Here is a 19,170-nt window from a genome sequence, read left to right on the forward strand (position 1 = left end):
TTACAGAACATCATGGAAACACCATCGTTACAGAACACCATGGAAGAGTTATCGTTACAGAACATCATGGAAACACTATCGTTACAGAACACCTTGGAAGAGTTATCGTTACAGAACATCATGGAAACACTATGGTTACAGAACACAATGGAAACACTATTGTTACAGAACACCATGGAAATGCTATCGTTACAGAGCACCATGGAAGAGCTATCGTTACAGAACACCATGGAAGAGCTATCGTTACAGAACACCATGGAAACACTATCGTTACAGAACACCATGAAAGAGTTATAGTTACATAACATCATGGAAACACTATGGTTACAGAACACCATGGAAGAGTTATCGTTACAGAACACCATGGAAACACTATCGTTACAGAACACCATGGAAGAGTTATCGTTACAGAACACCATGGAAGAGTTATCGTTACAGAACATCATGGAAACACTATCGTTACAGAACACCATGGAAGAGTTATCGTTACAGAACATCATGGAAACACTATGGTTACAGAACACCATGGAAGAGTTATCGTTACAGAACACCATGGAAACACTATCGTTACAGAACACCATGGAAGAGTTATCGTTACAGAACACAATGGAAACACTATGGTTACAGAACACAATGGAAACACTATTGTTACAGAACACCATGGAAATACTATGGTTACAGAACATCATGGAAACACTATGGTTACAGAACACCATGGAAGAGTTATCGTTACAGAACACCATGGAAACACTATCGTTACAGAACACCATGGAAGAGTTATCGTTACAGAACATCATGGAAACACTATGGTTACAGAACACAATGGAAACACTATTGTTACAGAACACCATGGAAATGCTATCGTTACAGAACACCATGGAAAGCTATCATTACATAACACCATGGAAACACTATGGTTACAGAACATTTCAGGAAAATGTAATGCTGTACATTTATTTTTCTGCTCCTTAACATTCCAGTTTGTCATGCATTTCTGTGTCTCTATGAGAAATAATTTCCATATGTCTCTCACAACAGTAGTGACAACAGATCAGCCCCTCAGGGGTGGCAGAATGTGTGTGTGTGCACGTGTGTGTGTGCACGTGTATGTGTGTGTGCGCACTTGTTTGTGTGTGTGCACGTGTATGTGTGTGTGTGTGTGTGTGTGTGTGTGTGTGTGTGATGTCTGGGGCTCAGGAGTGTGTGTACTCCCCTGCATGACAGTAGCATGTCAGCAGATCTCTACATGGGCATGCTCTGATCCAGCCATGACAGACAGCGACGAGACACTATGTCACTCATATCACATCCACTCCCCACACTGGGGAAATATGGAAAGGCATGATGATACACTCTTGTATTGCAAATCCAAACAAGAGTGTTTGGAAAATATGTCTCAGCTCACTGCATGTAGACCAGATGCATTTTTTTCTTCAATTGAATCTTTACAAAGGTTATGACATGCTTGTATATTCTGATGTGAGCATTCTGGCATAGTTTTGCCTTCTACCTTTATGACAGATGCTAGATGGACAGATGCTAGTATGTGGGTGTGTTCATGCGTGTGGCGTGTGTGTGTGTTAGTGTGTGTGTGTGTGTGTGTGTATGTGTGTACGTGCGTATGTGTGTGAACCTAACCATGGGGAAATCACATTTAATTAACCTATCTTGGCATTTGTTAATTTTTCCAATATGGCAGTAATGAGTTGGAGCACTGAGAGACAGAAAGCTGGGCGAGGAGAGGGAATTCACTCACCGGCCTGCTGTTTTACATATTTGCATAAACATGTTGAGGTCATTTGTGCACTGGTGTTTAATTGACCGTAATACACCATGGAGAGCTCAAGGACACAGTGGGGGAATGACCCAGTCGACTGGGACTCCAGCCCACAGCTCAGAGTCAGGCAGCTAGCCATACCACAGCCACACTAGACCAGCAAACATGGCACTCAGGGCCAAAGCTGCAGGTGTGTGTGTGTGTGTGTGTGTGTGTGTGTGTGTGTGTGTGTGTGTGTGTGTGTGTGTGTGTGTGTGTGTGTGTGTGTGTGTGTGTGTGTGTGTGTGTGTGTGTGTGTGTGTGTGTGTGTGTGTGTGTGTGTGTGTGTGTGTGTGTGTGTGTGTGTGTGATGTGATGTCAGCTTTTCTAGCTTTGGGTTTCACGTATTGTGCTCAGTAGTGATTTTGCATCCGGCATCCGGTTAGATAAATTCAGATGATGCAGGTATGTTGATGCAGTTGAGGCAGTTGATGCAGGGGGTGGCAGCTAGCCTAGGGGTTAGAGCTTTCTGCCCTTGAACAAGGCAGTTAACCCACTGTTCCCTGGTAGGACGTCATTGTAAATAAGAATTTGTTCTTAAATGACTTGCCTAGTTAAATAAAGGTAATATATATATATATATATATATATATATATATATATATATATATATATATATATATAGTAAGAGTGGTAGACACAGTCATGTTTTAGTGTCAGATTAGCGTATTCAGTGAGCGGTTCTCCTGCACTGCGGTTATAATAGCTCTGACAACTTGGTTTGATCGCTCTGCAGTCATATGGCTCTTCTCACTTCAGCCAAGACAACATGAGTAATGAAAGTGGCAGTCAAACAACGCAACGCATCAGAGGAGGAAAGGGGATACCTAATCAATTGTACAACTGAATGCATTCAACTGAAATGTGTCTTCCGCATTTAACCCAACCTCTCTGAATCAGAGACCTGTGGGCAGCTGCCTTAATCCACATCCACGCCATCATTGCCCAGGGAACAGTGCTTTGATCGGGGATTCAATCCAACAGCTTTTCAGTTTCTGGCCCAACACTCTAACCACAAGGCTACCTGCCGCCCCAGGATTGCTGAGTGTTTGGACATTTCTCATTCAGATGTTCCACGTGTGACTGTGTGTGTGTGTGTGTGTGTGTGTGTGTGTGCGTGCGTGCGTGTTTGCATGCCTGCGTGGGTGTGTGTGTGTTTTACCTGACTGTGCATTTTTCTGTGTGTGCATATATGAGTGTGTTGGCTGTTGGTAGGTTGGCCTGTGACCGTTTGTGTTTCATGGTGTCATGGTGCATCAGCCTGTACTGTTTAGAGAGGTTAATAATTGAGGAGCTTGTTGTATTATTTATCAGTGTTAAACTGAAATAACAAAAAGGTGTAGACAGTTTGCCCACTCAGTGCGTGTGTGTGCTTAAATGTGAGTGCATACGTCTGTGTATGTTGTAAATATGTTTTTGCATGGATTTTTTGGGGTGATGAACTCAAAGACACAGACAGAGAGAGAGTCTGACAGAGAAAGCGAGAGGGTTAAGGAGAGATGCAGATTGGGCAGAGACTGTGAGAGAACATGGGCCACTCGCTAGTGACAGTCCAGTCACTGTACCCAGTGTGTGTGTGTGTGTGTGTGTGTGTGTGTGTGTGTGTGTGTGTGTGTGTGTGTGTGTGTGTGTGTGTGTGTGTGTGTGTGTGTGTGTGTGTGTGTGTGTGTACGTGTGTGTACGTGAGGGTGTGTGTGTGTGTGTGTGTGTGTGTGTGTGTGTGTGTGTGTGTGTGTGTGTGTGTGTGAAGGAGGAGGGAGGGGGCTGTGTGATTACTGTGAATAACACAAAGTGACATGTGGCCTCCCCGATCTAGGTCAACAATCGAAACCGCACCACACTGTGTGTGTGTGTGTGTGTGTGTGTGTGTGTGTGTGTGTGTGTGTGTGTGTGTGTGTGTGTGTGTGTGTGTGTGTGTGTAAAGACTGAGCGCAACAGAGATGAGAGATGACCTTTGTATCTGCTTGTTCATACTTCTGTAGTATGTTTCTGCACGTTTTTTGCATGTGCTTAACCTAACAGCATGTGGGTACTGTTTGTGTGTGTGTGTGTGTGTGTGTGTGTGTGTGTGTGTGTGTGTGTGTGTGTGTGTGTGTGTGTGTGTGTGTGTGTGTGTGTTGTGTGTGTGTGTGTGTGTGTGTGTGTGAGTGTCCGTGTGTGTTTTCTTCACTGATAAAGGTCATGCTGTAAGACTCCCACACTAATTGGATTGAGGAAGTTTAACACAGTGATTCATTAACCTTCTGGCTCTGGCAGCAACTCATATTAACACACACTCTCTCACACACCCACACACATACAACAGAAGCATATTGCTGAGCATTCTGGATCTCTTCGATGAAAGAAGTTTCTTTTTTACATGAGGGCAGGAATTCTGCAGGGAATTTCTGTCTCTCTTTCTCTCTCTCGCTATCTGTCTCTATCTCTCTCTCTCTCATACACACACACACACTTCCACATGCACTGAGTGAAGAAAGGCTCTTTTTACAGACAGCTGTGTGAGCAGAGAGAGATTACAGTGGTCAGGGGATTGGGGAAATTCTCTCCACCAGCTGTTAACTAGAGACTAGGACAGAGGGGGATGGAGGGATGGAGGATGGAGGGAGAGAAATAGAGAGGGATGGTGAAAGACAGACAGGCAGACAGATTGAAGGAGGAGAGAGAGGATACCAGCATAATATAGAGTTGATGTCTGTAACTGGGGTATTCACTATAACATGCACTTGTAGAGCTAAATACTGTACTCATAGTCTGCCATACACTCTTTCATAAATGATCACACACACACACACACACACACACACACACACACACACATTCTCCTACCACCCCTGAGGCTTTGGCATTGTTGTCTCTATGGGATTTGATGTTATACCAGAGGCTTAATTTACGGTATGGTCCTCAGTCCCAAACCAGCTAAGTCTTTAATAGACGTAAAAATGCCCAACAATCTGTCCGTGTGGAGCGTGATGGTGATGATGTAATGGCTTCAGGAAGAGGATCTTTGTACTCATCACCATCACTATAATCTGACTGTGTCTCCTCTCTTCAGGTACTAGAGACAGACTGGCAGACTGTGTGACTTGTACAAGGCAAGCAGGTACGAGCTCCGCAAATCCATTAGGGGCACAAAAAGACAATACAAACTCAAACTTTAATTGATGTTCGACAACTCAGACTCGTGACAAATGGCAAGGACAACAAGCTATCACGGACTACAAAGGCAAATCCAGCTGTGTGGTGCCCACCGTAGCCTCCCTCCCAGATGAGCTTAACGCATTCTATGCTCGCTTCGAGGCAGACAATACCGAGCCATCCAGGAACACTGTCTCGCTGCTCCGGATGACCAGGTGCAAACTCTCAAAAGAGTGAATACAAAAATAAAAATAAAATATCTAGGCTTGTAGGCTTGCGTCTGGTAGACAGCCACAAGCTGTCCATTAACGCAAGCCTACCAGACGAGCTAAATACATTCTATGCGCGCTTCGAGGCTAGCAACACTGAATTATGCATGAGAGCACCAGCTGTTCTGGATGACTGTGTGATCACGCTTTCAGTAGCCGATGTAAGAACTTTAAACAAAACACAACAATGCCTCTTGTCCCACAGTGAAAAGATTGGGCATCTCCCCTCAGATAAAAAGTTCTACATCTGCACCATTGAGAGAATCTTGACTGGCTGCATCACCGCTTGGTATGGCAATTACTTGGCATCTGACCACAAGGCACTACAGAGGGTAGTGGGTACTGCCCAGAACATAACTTGAGCTGAGCTCCCTGCAGTCCAGGACCTCTATACTAGGCGGTGTCAGAGGAAGACCATAAAAATTGTCAAAGACTCCAGCCTCCACTCTTCTGGAAAAGGCTTTCCACTAGATGTTGTAACATTGCTGCAAGGACTTGCTTCCATTCAGCCACGAGAGCTGTTTGGCGATTAGGCCTGGCTCGCAATCGGCGTTCCAATTCATCCCAAAGGTGTTCGCTGTGGTTGAGGTCAGGGCTCTGTGCAGGCACAGAAATGTCTAGAATGTAAACTTTTTGGCTCGAGGGTCACATCGGGATTTTGAAATTCAAAGGAGGGCCACATTTCTTGGGGGAGCAATTGTTTGTTAAAATCAATTTGCAAGTGCCACAGCAGTCTAAGGCACTGCAGTGCTTGAGGTGTCACTACAGACCCGGGTTCGATCCCAGGCTGTGTCACAGCTGGCCGTGACTGGGAGACCCATTGGCCCAGCGTCGTCCAGGTTAGGAGAGAGTTTGGCAGGCCGAGATTTCCTTGTCCCATTGCGCTCTAGTGACTCCTGTGAAGGGCCGGGTGCATGCACGCTGACATGGTCACCAGGTGTATGGTGTTTCCTCCGACACATTAGTGTGGCTGGCTTCCGGGTTAAGCGGGTATTGTGTCAAGAAGCAGTGCGGCTTCTCGACCTTCGCCTCTCCTGAGTCTGTACAGGAGTTGCAGCGATGGGACAAGATTGTAACTACCAATTGGATGTCTCGCGGGCCGGATTGAAGTGCCCGGCAGGCCGGATACGGCCCACGGGCCGTACTTTGCCCCCCCTTGGCCTAGCCCAAATCTTTGGCACTATGCATTGGGGCAGGTAGCATTCTCCTGGCATCTGCCAAACCCAGATTTGTCTGTCGGACAGCCAGAGGGTGAAGTGTGATTAATCCCTCAAGAGAATGCATTTCCACTGCTCCAGAGTTCAATGGCGGCAAGCTTTACACCACTCCAGCCGATGTTTGGCATTGCTCATGGGGATCTTAGGCTTGTGTGCGGCTGCTCGGCCATGGAAACCCATTTCATGAAGCTCGACGAACAGTTATTTTGATGACGTTGCTTCCAGTGGCAGTTTGGAGTGTTGCAACAGAGGACAAATGATTTTTACGCACTAAACGCATTAGCACTTGGCAGTCCCATTCTGTGAGCTTGTGTGGCCTACCACTTCGCGGCTGAGCCGTTGTTGCTCTTAGACGTTTCCACTTCACAAAAACAGCATTTACAGTTGACCAGGGCAGAAATTTGACAAAGAGCCTACTTTTTCTTGAGCGAATGGTCAGGGGGCCGTAACACAATTACAAATAATTTGACAAATTGACCACAAGAAGCCCAAACAGATATAACATTTGACGAAAACATAATAATTTCATTTGCTTACATTTATTTGTGTACAATCACATATATCTCTATTATGTGTGGGAATACTTTTAAACAGATTTCCAAATTAAAATCACTGAGCTGATTATGCTGATGTTTTTACTGTCATTTATGTCCCAAAATAAAATCAACATTTTCTGTTTGTTTTTTGCTCAAAGAACTTGGAGGGCCAGATAAAATTACCTGAGTGCCAAATTCGGCCAGCGAGCCACCAGTTGGGGAAGTCTGGTGTACACCATGTGCATCCTGTACATATGACTAATAAAACTTGAGACCTGTCAGGTGCCAGTCAGACTATCTCCTCTCTTCAGGTACTAGAGATGGACTGAGACCTGTCAGATGCCAGTCAGACTATCTCCTCTCATCAGGTACTAGAGATGGACTGAGACCTGTCAGATGCCAGTCAGACTATCTCCTCTCTTCAGGTACTAGAGATGAACCAAGCCCTGTCAGATGAAAGTCAACCTACTGTGTTGGCATCTAAGGTCTGACAGAGGGTGGTGCTTAGTTTATATGGTCTGTGAGCAAACGTGTTATAACATGTCTCCAACCATAAAATGTTAGCTTTTATGCGTATCTGAAGTGTTTTTAGGTGTTGGCCTTTATACTCATATCTGATATTTTAAACGTATAGAAGACATAGGACATATGTGTTTTTGTACAGATACTGTAGATACAGTATATCCATCCCTTTCTTTTCTCCCATCTGTCCTGCTACCCTCCTCCAACCAGTGACATACTTTTAATGTATGCCATTAAGAAACTAATTAGGATAATGAACAGAGAGAGGGGGAGGCCCATCTTCTTTTCCCAGGTTTTGTAACGTAACAGGCCGTATCCTCTCGCCTCACACACACACAAAAGACACCCACCATCGCACTGTGATGATACTGTAGAGCTTCACACAACACAGAGAGAAAACACACACACAGCTAACACATAGAATGCTGCTGCCACAAACACAGTCACACACACACATACCTGCTGCCACACACACAGCCACACAGGGGCCTATCATTGACATAAGTAACACAAACAGAAATAGCACAGCTAACATGTCTACACTCTCTCTCACTCCCTCCCTCTCTCCCCCACCCCCCTCTCTTTCTCTCTCTCTCTCTCTCTCTCTCTGTCTTTCTCCCTCCCTCTCTCTCCCCCTCTCACTTGCTCGCTCTTTCCATCACTCACTCCCTCACTCTCTCTCTCTCTCTCTCTCTCGTTTTCCCCTTGGCTGTGCTCTGACTCGGTTGTCAGACTGGGTTAGTTTGGCTGGATAGCTCTCTATAATGTCTCTTGATTTGTTCTCCTCTTTGTGAAAGGGAGTTGCAGTGTGGGGGTGGGCTCTGGCTTTTTGATTGTACTCTAGGGGAAATAGCCTTAACTGATGTAGAGCTATCTCAGATCTCCAATCCCCTTTCCATGTTCAACATTTCACCCAGCTCTCCTGTCAATAACACACCTCTGCCGGGCTGGAACAACGATTCGCCTCACATAATGAACAGACATGATTAACTTTACACATGCTTAATTGGATGGAACATGGATGATAAGGGACACTTAAGTAGGCATTGGAGAATGTGTGTGAACACTTGTGCCAGTGAGTGTAGGTGGCTATGATTCTGTTTGTCTTCATATCATAGGTTTTGTAGAATGTGCGTGTGCGTCCTTGTGTGTTCGACAGTTGGATAATAGTAAATGGCGTTTAGGTATGTTTGGTAATCTGTCCCAGGTAGTGTGTATCTGTCAGAGTGATCCAGGTAGAGCATAAGCAGCCATTACCGAGCTGATGGAGCCCACAGTTTTCTCTTTCAACTGTCTGCTTGTCTGACAATGTGCCTGTGTGTGTTTCCTCATCCTGTGTGTTATCTCTATCCTCCTCCACGCCTTATCTCTCCCTATCTCCTCACTGGGGCTGACAGGAACATGACCCAGAAAACCCTTTCTGATTTCAGACTCCGATAGGGCCTCTACATCACCTCCCTCTCTCTCTCTCTCTCTCTCTCTCTCTCTCTCTCTCTCTCTCTCTCTCTCTCTCTCTCTCTCTCTCTCTCTCTCTCTCTCTCTCTCTCTCTCTCTCTCTCTCTCTCTCTCTCTCTCTCTCTCTCTCTCTCTCTCTCTCTCTCTCTCTCTCTCTCTCTCTCTCTCTCTCTCTCTCCTCCATTCTTTTCCCTCTTCTCTTCCAGCCCTCTGCTCCTGCTTCATCTCTCCTCACGTTACATATTCCTTGTTTCTTAATGTATCTCTCCCTTCCTCTCTCCTCTTCTTTCTCCGTTTCTGCATTCTCTCTAGCTTCTATCTTATTTCGGCCATCGTTTCACCATTTTCTAACCCATCCTCCCTGCACTCTTTTGGTCTGTCCTTATTTTCCTGTGTTGGAAATCTCTGTGGTTCGGCCTTCAGCATCATGCCATATCTATAGAATTAGTCTATGTGGAGAGAGGTACTCTGCATTGTGATGATGTACATAAAGTACCTGAAGTATTGTGCTAATGAGGGGGACGTTTCTGTGCTGATGATGTAGACACAGGCACAGATGGTTGCAGAGACAGAAAGTGTGTTGACCAGAGCGGAACAGTGAGAGAGAAAAGACAAGGAAGGACATGAATGTTAAGTCACAGATGTGCATCTGACTATTCAACTAAAGTGAACCCTAACCCTAAGTCTGAGTACCTGCTTCAACTGCCAAGCCTTCTATTGGCTAATAATCACAGTTAGTATTCAGGACTGGGATCAGAATTCGGCTCTGGCATTTCTGACATTTTTGGCCCCCACACCTGCCCATTTTGTTTATTGGAGCTGCCATTATTAGCCAGAAAATTGTCATTTTGTGCAAGAAACCCAAATTAGACAGGCCCACTAGGTTAAACATGTACCAGCCCATCTGGCATTTGCCCGAAATGCCAAAAGGCCAGTCCGCCCCTGCCCTCATCCAATCAAAGAGAGGTGAAGCATCATCTGTTTCAATTGGTGTCCAATCAGGCGGTGTCCTCAGTGACTCCACCAATTACAGATTAGTGCACTGAGGCAGGGCCACTGCTATTGGCTCTGGAGACACTGCTGCCCACACAGATTATGGAAAATTGTTTAAGCACAATTTACAACTCAAATTCGATTTGAGAGAGGAAATATAGTGTGTGTTAGCCTGTAAACAAATGATTTGAAGCATGCATGGAAAGAGATAGAACGGAGAATAGAGAGGGAAGAATCGGAGTGTTTGAGTAGCGATACAAGGAACCAATCCAACCCAGTTACTAGATTCTTGCCTAGCTAGAAAGCAGGTATAAATCAATATGCAGTGGAACTTCTTGCAGTGGACATGGGATTGGTGAGTGTGAATGTAAATATGCATTCTTGTAGCACAATAAAAAACGTGTTTTAGACCATATATCTGGTTACTGAGCTTAGATAGAATAGGACCCAATGTCTTGAATACAGAAAAGTATTTTACCATCAATACATCATTGCAATGGGTTTATTGTCCATCCTAAATGTATACATTTTAACATCTTTCCACCTACTGTAACAGCCAGCCAAGTGTAAAGCTGCATCTCTGTGAGATGAGCAGATTTTGCATTCGGGGAAGTTGAAGCCTGGCACTTTTTAAAGTGCCCCTCATCTGGGTCAGAGGTCAGAGTCCAACCCTACTACACTGACCACTGATAGAGCAGCACAGTACTGCATGGAGCTCCGCTGAGTCCCATTTAGAACGTAGGTTACACACTACACACTCTGCCAACCACACCCTGACACATTTACAGCAACAGATAACGTGCTACCTGTCTCAGACCTGCAGTGTTCAACTCTCTAGAGACAGCAGGAGCGGTAGAGATACTCTAAATGATCGACTATGAAAATCCAACTGACATTTACTCCTGGGGTGCTGACCTGTTGCACCCTCTACAACCACTGTGATTATTATTATTTGACCTTGCTGGTCATCTATGAACATTTGAACATCTTGGCCATGTTCTGTTATAATCTCCACCTGGCACAGCCAGAAGAGGACTGGCCACCCCTCATAGTTTTTCCTAGCCACCGTGCTTCTACACCTGCCTTGCTTGTTGTTTGGGGTTTTAGTTTAACAACTTACAGACAGTCTGCAGTCTAGATTTACAGACATGTCTAGCCATACCTGTCCACTTCCCTTACAGTGGGCATTATTGACGTCCTTTCTGTAAAAAAAAGTTCAGATATGGCGCTACGTTCCCTGCACGTTGCAAGGCGCATGCTGGCAAACGAGTGCAGCAGAGTGTTTGAGTTCAGTGACCTCCCATTGGACAGTGTCCCTGTTTTAACACCCTGCTGGACAGAGTGGGCTGAGAGTACCCCAGCAGTGTAGCTGCTCTGTGTGTCTGTATGTGCTGCTAATGCTGATGGAGCCCGGCCCGTAAGACAGAGTGACAGCTGACTTGGGCTCGACTACAGCCTGAATCCGCTCAACTGAATTAGTATGTTGGGAGGGGGTTTTATGCAAGACTCACAGATGTGTTTAATTTCAAATGGGATGGGTTAAACGGTTCATTAGATTTAGCCCTGTTAGAGGCGCGGTAAACCCATCTTTGGGAGTTTCGTTGATTCCTTTTTCCTTGGTCAAGATGGGTCAATCCCTTAGCTGCGCTCTCACTTAGGAGAGAGGGGAGGTTTGGTGAGGGGAGGGGTAGGGGTTAGGGCTAAGTGGGTCACTTGCTGGGTCAATTTAGGATGTGCCAGAGACGAAAACAGCCCTCCCCTCCTCCTGTCTCTTGTTTGTGTGTAAATCCCCTGTACAACAGAATGGGTGTGCTCATGTGTTAATGGGTCAGTCTCCTTGTAGTTAAATGAATGAACAGTTTTTCCCTTTTGTCTTCTGTTGGGGGTTTTCGGGGCAGACTTCCGCCTGTTTCTGTCCGTGTCTGTGTATCCCGCTCTCTCTCTTTCTCTCCTTCACCACAGATCATCATCTCAATTACTCATTCCTTCTTTTCTCTCTTTCTCCTTTGCTCTTTCTCTCCATTCTTCTTCTCTGTCTCTCTCCAAAGTTGGTTATCATCTCGATTACATCTCGATTGTGCATGCATGCATGCATGTATATATGTGTGTCTATGTACTCCTGTCTGTGTGTGTGTGTCTGTCTGTCACATACACAATCATGTCATTAGCACTTTGTCATATATGTTCAGTAAACCAGTGAACCTTTAAACTGAGACATGCGAGAGAGTCTGCTCAACTCAAATACCATACACCATGAAAGCCACCCTCCCTCCCTCCTCCCTCTACCTCTCCCTCTCTAATAATCCTCTCTATTTCATTCTTTATATCTCATTCTCACCCTCTCTATCTCTCATTCTTTATCGCTTTTCTGTTTATATATGGTTCTTACACCTCTCCTTCTCTCCCTCTTTGCACCTTTGCTTCCAATAGAGAGAGAGAGAGAGAGAAAGAGAGAGAGAGAGAGAGAGAGAGAGAGGATCCACATGAAAAAATACTATGGTATGAATACTATAGTATTCACTGTAGTGTTTTTGCGGACTAATACTGTCACGGATACTAAATACTGTTGTAGAATACTTAGTTACTGTAGTGTTGCTGACATGAATGCAGTATACTGTAGTATTAACAATTTACTATAGTATACAGTAAATACTGTAGTAAAAAAAACTATAGTAAACTATAGTAATTAATGTTGTGATATTGCAGACTGCAGAATTTACTGCAGTGCTTTTGCAGATTGTAGTATACTGTAGTATTTACCAGAGGTGTGGACTCGAGTCACATGACTTGGACTCGAGTCACATGACTTGGACTCGAGTCTACCTCGAGTCACAAATATGATGACTTGCAACTCGACTTTGACTTTAACTCTAATGACTTGTGATTTAACTTGGACTTGAGCCTTTTGACCCGATTGATACCCTAACCAAGCCCAAATATAAAAAAATATGCTAATATTAAAAATGATTTTAAAAAGTGTCCAGCGCTTCAACTCTTCGTTTAACGGATTACAGTTTGAATCAGACAGCAGCCAATCAAATTGTGCCAGCTGAGAAAAAGCTACGTGTGGCAGTGCAGAGGAATGTCGGCAAGTGAATTCAGATGGAGCCTTTCTCATGGCTACCCATGTATTTCCATGGAAATATAAAGTTTATTTGGAAAGTAATACATACAGTGCCTGTCGAAAGTATTCGGCCCCCTTGAACTTTGCGACCTTTTGCCACATTTCAGTCTTCAAACATAAAGATATAAAACTGTATTTTTTTGTGAAGAATCAACAACAAGTGGGACACAATCATGAAGTGGAACGACATTTATTGGATATTTCAAACTTTTTTAACAAATCAAAAACTGAAAAATTGGGCGTGCAAAATTATTCAGCCCCTTTACTTTCAGTGCAGCAAACTCTCTCCAGAAGTTCAGTGAGGATCTCTGAATGATCCAATGTTGACCTAAATGACTAATGATGATAAATACAATCCACCTGTGTGTAATCAAGTCTCCGTATAAATGCACCTGCACTGTGATAGTCCGTTAAAAGCGCAGAGAGCATCATGAAGAACAAGGAACACACCAGGCAGGTCCGAGATACTGTTGTGAAGAAGTTTAAAGCCGGATTTGGATACAAAAAGATTTCCCAAGCTTGATGTGGACACCAAGGAACATGAAACTCTCGACCCCCCGACTACAGCCCCGTCAATGTTAATGGGGGCCTGTTCGGCCCGCCTTTTCCTGTAGTCCACGATCAGCTCCTTTGTCTTGCTCACATTGAGGGAGAGGTTGTTGTCCTGGCACCACACTGCCAGTTCTCTGACCTCCTCCCTATAGGCGGTCTCATCATTGTCAGTGATCAGGCCTACCACTGTTGTGGTTTTCTACAGTAAACTACCACTTACTACAGAATTCTATAGTAAACTGTAGTATTTTGTGGGGATTTGTAATACCTTTCCTTACACCTTACCCACTGGTGTTATGTAATCTATAGCCTCAAGCGATAAATAGAAGGGGTGGTTGATACTGTAGGAGGGTGTCATGTGGTCATGTGATGTGATGTGATTATGAGTGATGTGGCATTAAATGGCCACTAGTCTTGGTTTGGATTAATATGACTGGGTTGGTATTTAAACAGTCAGGGGATGTGGCTGGCTTGTTATTCTGACTGTGTCTGGGGAATTGTGTGGGCGATATGGGTCATGTCATAGGCATGGTTGTGGGATTGAGTTCAGTGTTTCTGACAGGGCAATACTTCTGGCTCCCTGCTCTGACCTAGTTCCCCTGGCCAGAAGGCCCCACTTGTTTTAGTTTTTTTTTTTAACTCAGTCGGGGTCTCAACTTACTGTTGCAAGTTAGAATGGTAGAATACACAAGGTGTAATTTTGACATGTGATTATGCATCAGCAGTTTTTCTCGTTATGTCAGTTACTTATAGTCACTCAATTAGCCCGCCAGCCATCTAAACTTCTTAATCATGGTCAAATTATCAACCGGGTGACCCCCATTGATTTTGTTAGTCAGTCTCACTCAAATATCTTATTAAAAACTGCAAACATTTCTCTCCAACCTATGGCAAAATTTGTAGAATTGCACGGAATTAACTCTAAAACACGTATCTCCGCTGTCAAACATTGAGCTGTTAAAATGTTTCGTTCGCAATGTTGTAGCCCCCAACCCCATCAAAGTTGCCCATCCCTGTTGTAAGGTATCTATCTAACTGTAGTCTTCCTCCCCTCCTCTTCATCTCTTAGCTACCTCAGATGGGACAAGGCAGGGACTGGACAGCATGAGAGGAGGAGTGTGTGTGACACGAGGGATGAAGGTGATTCTCAAAGTGGGACAGAGTGAGTATTTTCATCAGATAGATTGTCCTTGATTTGGTTTCATATCAGTCATTCAATAGTTATCATCCTCATATAGATGAATGCACATGGGGTCTTCAGTATTCTTGTAAAGGCCTTATATTCATAATATTCATGAACCTGCCATATGCCAAATCAAATCACAATTTATTTTAAGTGCATTTAAAGAACAAGTTCACTTTTTTGGAACAAACTTACCCCAGCAGCAATATACTTACTCATGTTCGTTCTGCAGTTGCAGGGTCACAGATAAAACATGAACAAATGCACACAAAAAAACAACAACTTTTGAAACAGCATCTTTGCTGTTCTTAACTGACTTGCTTAGTTAAATAAAAGGTAAAATAAATCAATTAAAAATAAAAACACATGAAAATCTGTAATTGCAAAATGTTATCCCCAGCGTTATATTCCATTTTGTTGGACTCAAGCAATATTTTCTGTGTGCACTTTCTGAGTCCAACAAAATGGAATATAACATTGTAATATACAGATTTGCTTAGAGAAAAGTGAATTGTCCTTTAACAAAAGCCTCAATTGTCAATACACTTTACAGAAAAGCAAATTCATAAAAATGTTTACAACCCTAAACCAACTGTATGATTCCCCATAGCTGCTTATGGCCTCCCACCCAAACCCAAACCAGACCCAAACCGCTTCCACCCCAAAGGTAAGTCAGTCTACAGTACAGTATCCAGAGGGAGAGAACTCACTTCACTGGTTTAATGATACAGTATCTACAGTATTAGTAAGTCATTGATCCTGATCTCTCTACCCTTACAGGGAATGGGACGATACCCAAGGCAGGTGGCGAGAGCGAGGGGAACAACGGGAACAACCCTCCAACCTCCTCTAGCGTAGCGGTAATCGCTGGAGTGGTAGGGGGCGGAGCTTTCCTCCTCATCGTGACCGCAGTCATCTGTGTGGTGTGTTACCGCTGGCGACAGAACAAGCACTCTGAGACTCACCACCCCACCCTGACCCTGACCACCCTCACCCCCAAGAGGGGCAGCACCAGCGGGGCCGGCTGCTCCACCGGAGGCAACAACGGCTCAGAGCCCAGTGACATCATCATCCCGCTGCGGACTTCAGACTCGGCCTACTGCCCGCACTATGAGAAGGTGAGCGGGGACTACGGCCACCCCGTCTATATCGTCCAGGAGATGCCCCCCCAGAGCCCAGCCAACATCTACTACAAAGTATGAGAGAGGGACAGCCACACAGCCCGGCTGACATAGACATACAGGTGTACCAACACATAGACTGCTGTTTTCAACATAGAAATAAAACTGTCCCTCTAGCTCCCTCTACTCCCTCACTCACCCCAACACCCTCTCTATGGCTGACTGTTTGGGATGGCTATCCTCAACCTCCTGCCCCATGGACTGTGCTGTACAGTGCTCTGACACTGTGGATGGATGGATGGATGGAGGGGTGGTTGTGTCTGGGTGGGGGTATTGATCTGTTCCCTGCTGTGAACCCAATGATGGAGGTCGTGAGTCCTGGACATGTGGGCCATTGTGCTGACGGACTGTGGCAGCGACTCAGTCCCCACCTCTCACTCAAAGGGAAGACAGTGGATCTGAAATGTCAAACCTTTTCAAAGTGTTAGTGTGTGTGTTTGTGTGTGTGTGTGTGACGGAATGTGTGTGCGTGCGTGCGTGCCTACGCATAACCTGTAAGTCTGCTTGTGTTTGGTGTGTAAAAGCAGTACCACAAGAACAAATATCAAAGCAAGATTCTGATTTCTACCCACTGTTATCATTTACAGATTATATAAAATTATAATTTCATAACTCATTTGTAGATTTTTATATTTCCATTCAGATTTCTGTTAGACACAGTTTTTCTTGTATGTATTGTACTGTATGTTCTCTGTTTTAGAGTCTGGATGAGATCTAGGTACTTATTTATTTCAGTGTTTGTGTTTGTCTTCTCTTCTGTTTTCCCATTCTCAATGCCTTAGCATTGAAATAGTTCACTTTTCTGTATATAAAGTTTCACAGAGGAAGGAGGATAGTACAACAGTACAAAGAGGCGTACTCAATAAGACGAAGAAAATGACAGTATTGGGAAAGTGTTTGAACAGATGAAGCCACAAACACTGTGATTCTCCCATACTGTGCCTCCAGATGCACATCCATAGCAACAGAACTGAAACCTTAACACACTGCATTGTTCATGTTGCTTCTCTACGCCCGCTGAAAGTGTTTTTTTTTAGAGGTGAATTATCTGTTTGGTTTTGTTTCCCACACTGCACTGGTAACTGATGACCTGTGGTTGGCCGCAGGAATTAATAAAGGTGAAAAGGTCGGAGTTCATTGTTGAAATGACACAGGCGATAGTCAACATATACAGTTGAATTCGGAAGTTTACATACACTTAGGTTGTCATTAAAACTCGTTATTCAACCACTCTACACATTTCTTGTTAACAAACTATAGTTTTGACAAGTCGGTTAGGACATCTACTTTGTGCATGACACAAGTAATTTTTCCAACAATTGTTAACAAATAGATTATTTCACTTATAAATTCACTGTATCTTAATTCCAGTGGGTCAGAAGTTTACATACACTAAGTTGACTGTGCCTTTAAACAGCTTGGAAAATTCCAGAAAATGAGGTCATGGCTTCAGAAACTTCTGATAGGCTAATTGACATAATTTGAGTCAATTGGAGGGGTACCTGTGGATGTCTTTCAAGGTCTACCTTCAAACTCAGTGCCTCTTTGCTTGACATCATGGGAAAATCAAAATAAATAAGCCAAGACCTCAGAAAAAAATATTGTAGACCTCCACAAATCTGGTTCATCCTTGGGAGCAATTTCCAAATGCCTGACCACGTTCATCTGTACAAACAATAGTACGCAAGTATAAACACCATGGGACCACGCAGCCGTCATACCGCTCAGGAAGGAGACGTGTTCAGTCTCCTAGAGATGAACGTACTTTGGTGCAAAAAGTGCAAATCGCTACCAGAACAACAGCAAAGGACCTTGTGAAGATGCTGCAGGAAACAGGTCCAAAAGTATCTATATCCACAGTTAAACTTGTCCTATATCGACATAACTTGAAAGGCCGCTCAGCAAGGAAGAAGCCACTGCTCCAAAACCGCCATAAAAAAGCCAGACTATGTTTTGCAACTGCACATGGGGACAAAGATCGTACTTTTTGGAGAAATGTCCTCTGGTCTGATGAAACAAAAATAGAACTAGTTGGCCATAATGACCATTGTTATGTTTGGAGGAAAAAGGGGGAGGCTTGCAAGCTGAAGAACACCATCCTAACCGTGAAGCACGGGGGTGGCAGCATCATGTTGTGAGGGTGCTTTGCTGCAGGAGGGACTGGTGCACTTCACAAAATAGATGGCATAATAAGGAAGGAACATTAAGTGGATATATTGAAGCAACATCTCAAGACATCTGTCAGGAAGTTAAAGCTTGGTCGCGAATGGTTCTTCCAAATTAACAATGGCCCCAAGCATACTTCCAAAGTTGTGGCAAAATGGTTTAAGGACAACAAAGTCAAGGTATTGGAGTGGCCATCACAAAGCCCTGACCTCATTAATATAGAAAATGTGTGGGCAGAACTGATAAACGTGTGTGAGTAAGGAGGCCTACAAACCTGACTCAGTTACACCAGCTCTGTCAGGAGGAATGGGCCAAAATGTACCCAACTTATTGTGGGAAGCTTGTGGAAGGCTACCCAAAAAGTTTGACCCAAGTTAAACAATTTAAAGGCAATGCTACCAAATACTAATATAGTGTATGTAAACTTCTGACCCACTGGGAATGTGATGAAAGAAATAAAAGCTGAAATAAATCATTATCTCTACTATTATTCTGACATTTCACATTCTTAAAATAAAGTGGTGATCCTAACTGACCTAAGACAGGGAATTTTAACTAGGATTAAATGTCAGGAATGGTGAAAAACTGAGTTGAAATGTATTCGGCAAAGGCGTATGTAAACTTCTGACTTCAACTGTATATGTTGAAGTCCACCTGCCAATGTGATTTAGAACTTCCTTTTTCTGCTGGACCCTTTCAACACTTATGTGCACATACTGACTGCTATAGGTGAAACATCTCTTTCATTCTCTTTAAACATCTCTGTGGCTTTTAAACTCAGTCCTCAGGTCCCAGGACCACACCTCATACACAGACATAGATGTATTGTTTCATAAATGTTTTCATACAAAGTAACTGATTTCCACTGTAGTTGTTTTTATGTTGTATGATGGTTTCTATGATGTTGAGGTTCATAGTCAGAGCGTTGAAGGTAGTGACAGAGTGATGGGAAACATCACAGATCAGCTCCCGCTGGGTCTGATGTCATCTCTCTGTGACATTTCATCATCACTCTGGGACA

The 19,170-nt window shown here is 44.0% G+C and overlaps 1 protein-coding gene across 1 annotated transcript in view; it reads left to right on the forward strand.

Annotated features, from left to right (window-relative positions):
* The window catches only part of LOC110509926 (ephrin-B2), a 64,505-nt gene extending 47,239 nt beyond the window's left edge, over positions 1 to 17,266 (forward strand). The window contains exons 3-5 of the mRNA XM_021591146.2: positions 14,689 to 14,781; positions 15,413 to 15,469; positions 15,583 to 17,266. Coding sequence (XP_021446821.2) covers positions 14,689 to 14,781; positions 15,413 to 15,469; positions 15,583 to 16,004 — 572 coding nt within the window. The 3' untranslated portion in view covers positions 16,005 to 17,266. The remainder of the gene's footprint in view (positions 1 to 14,688; positions 14,782 to 15,412; positions 15,470 to 15,582) is intronic.
* Positions 17,267 to 19,170: the final 1,904 nt, after the last annotated feature.

This window comes from Oncorhynchus mykiss, chromosome Y (assembly GCF_013265735.2).
Source record: "Oncorhynchus mykiss isolate Arlee chromosome Y, USDA_OmykA_1.1, whole genome shotgun sequence".
Lineage (NCBI taxonomy): Eukaryota > Metazoa > Chordata > Actinopteri > Salmoniformes > Salmonidae > Oncorhynchus > Oncorhynchus mykiss.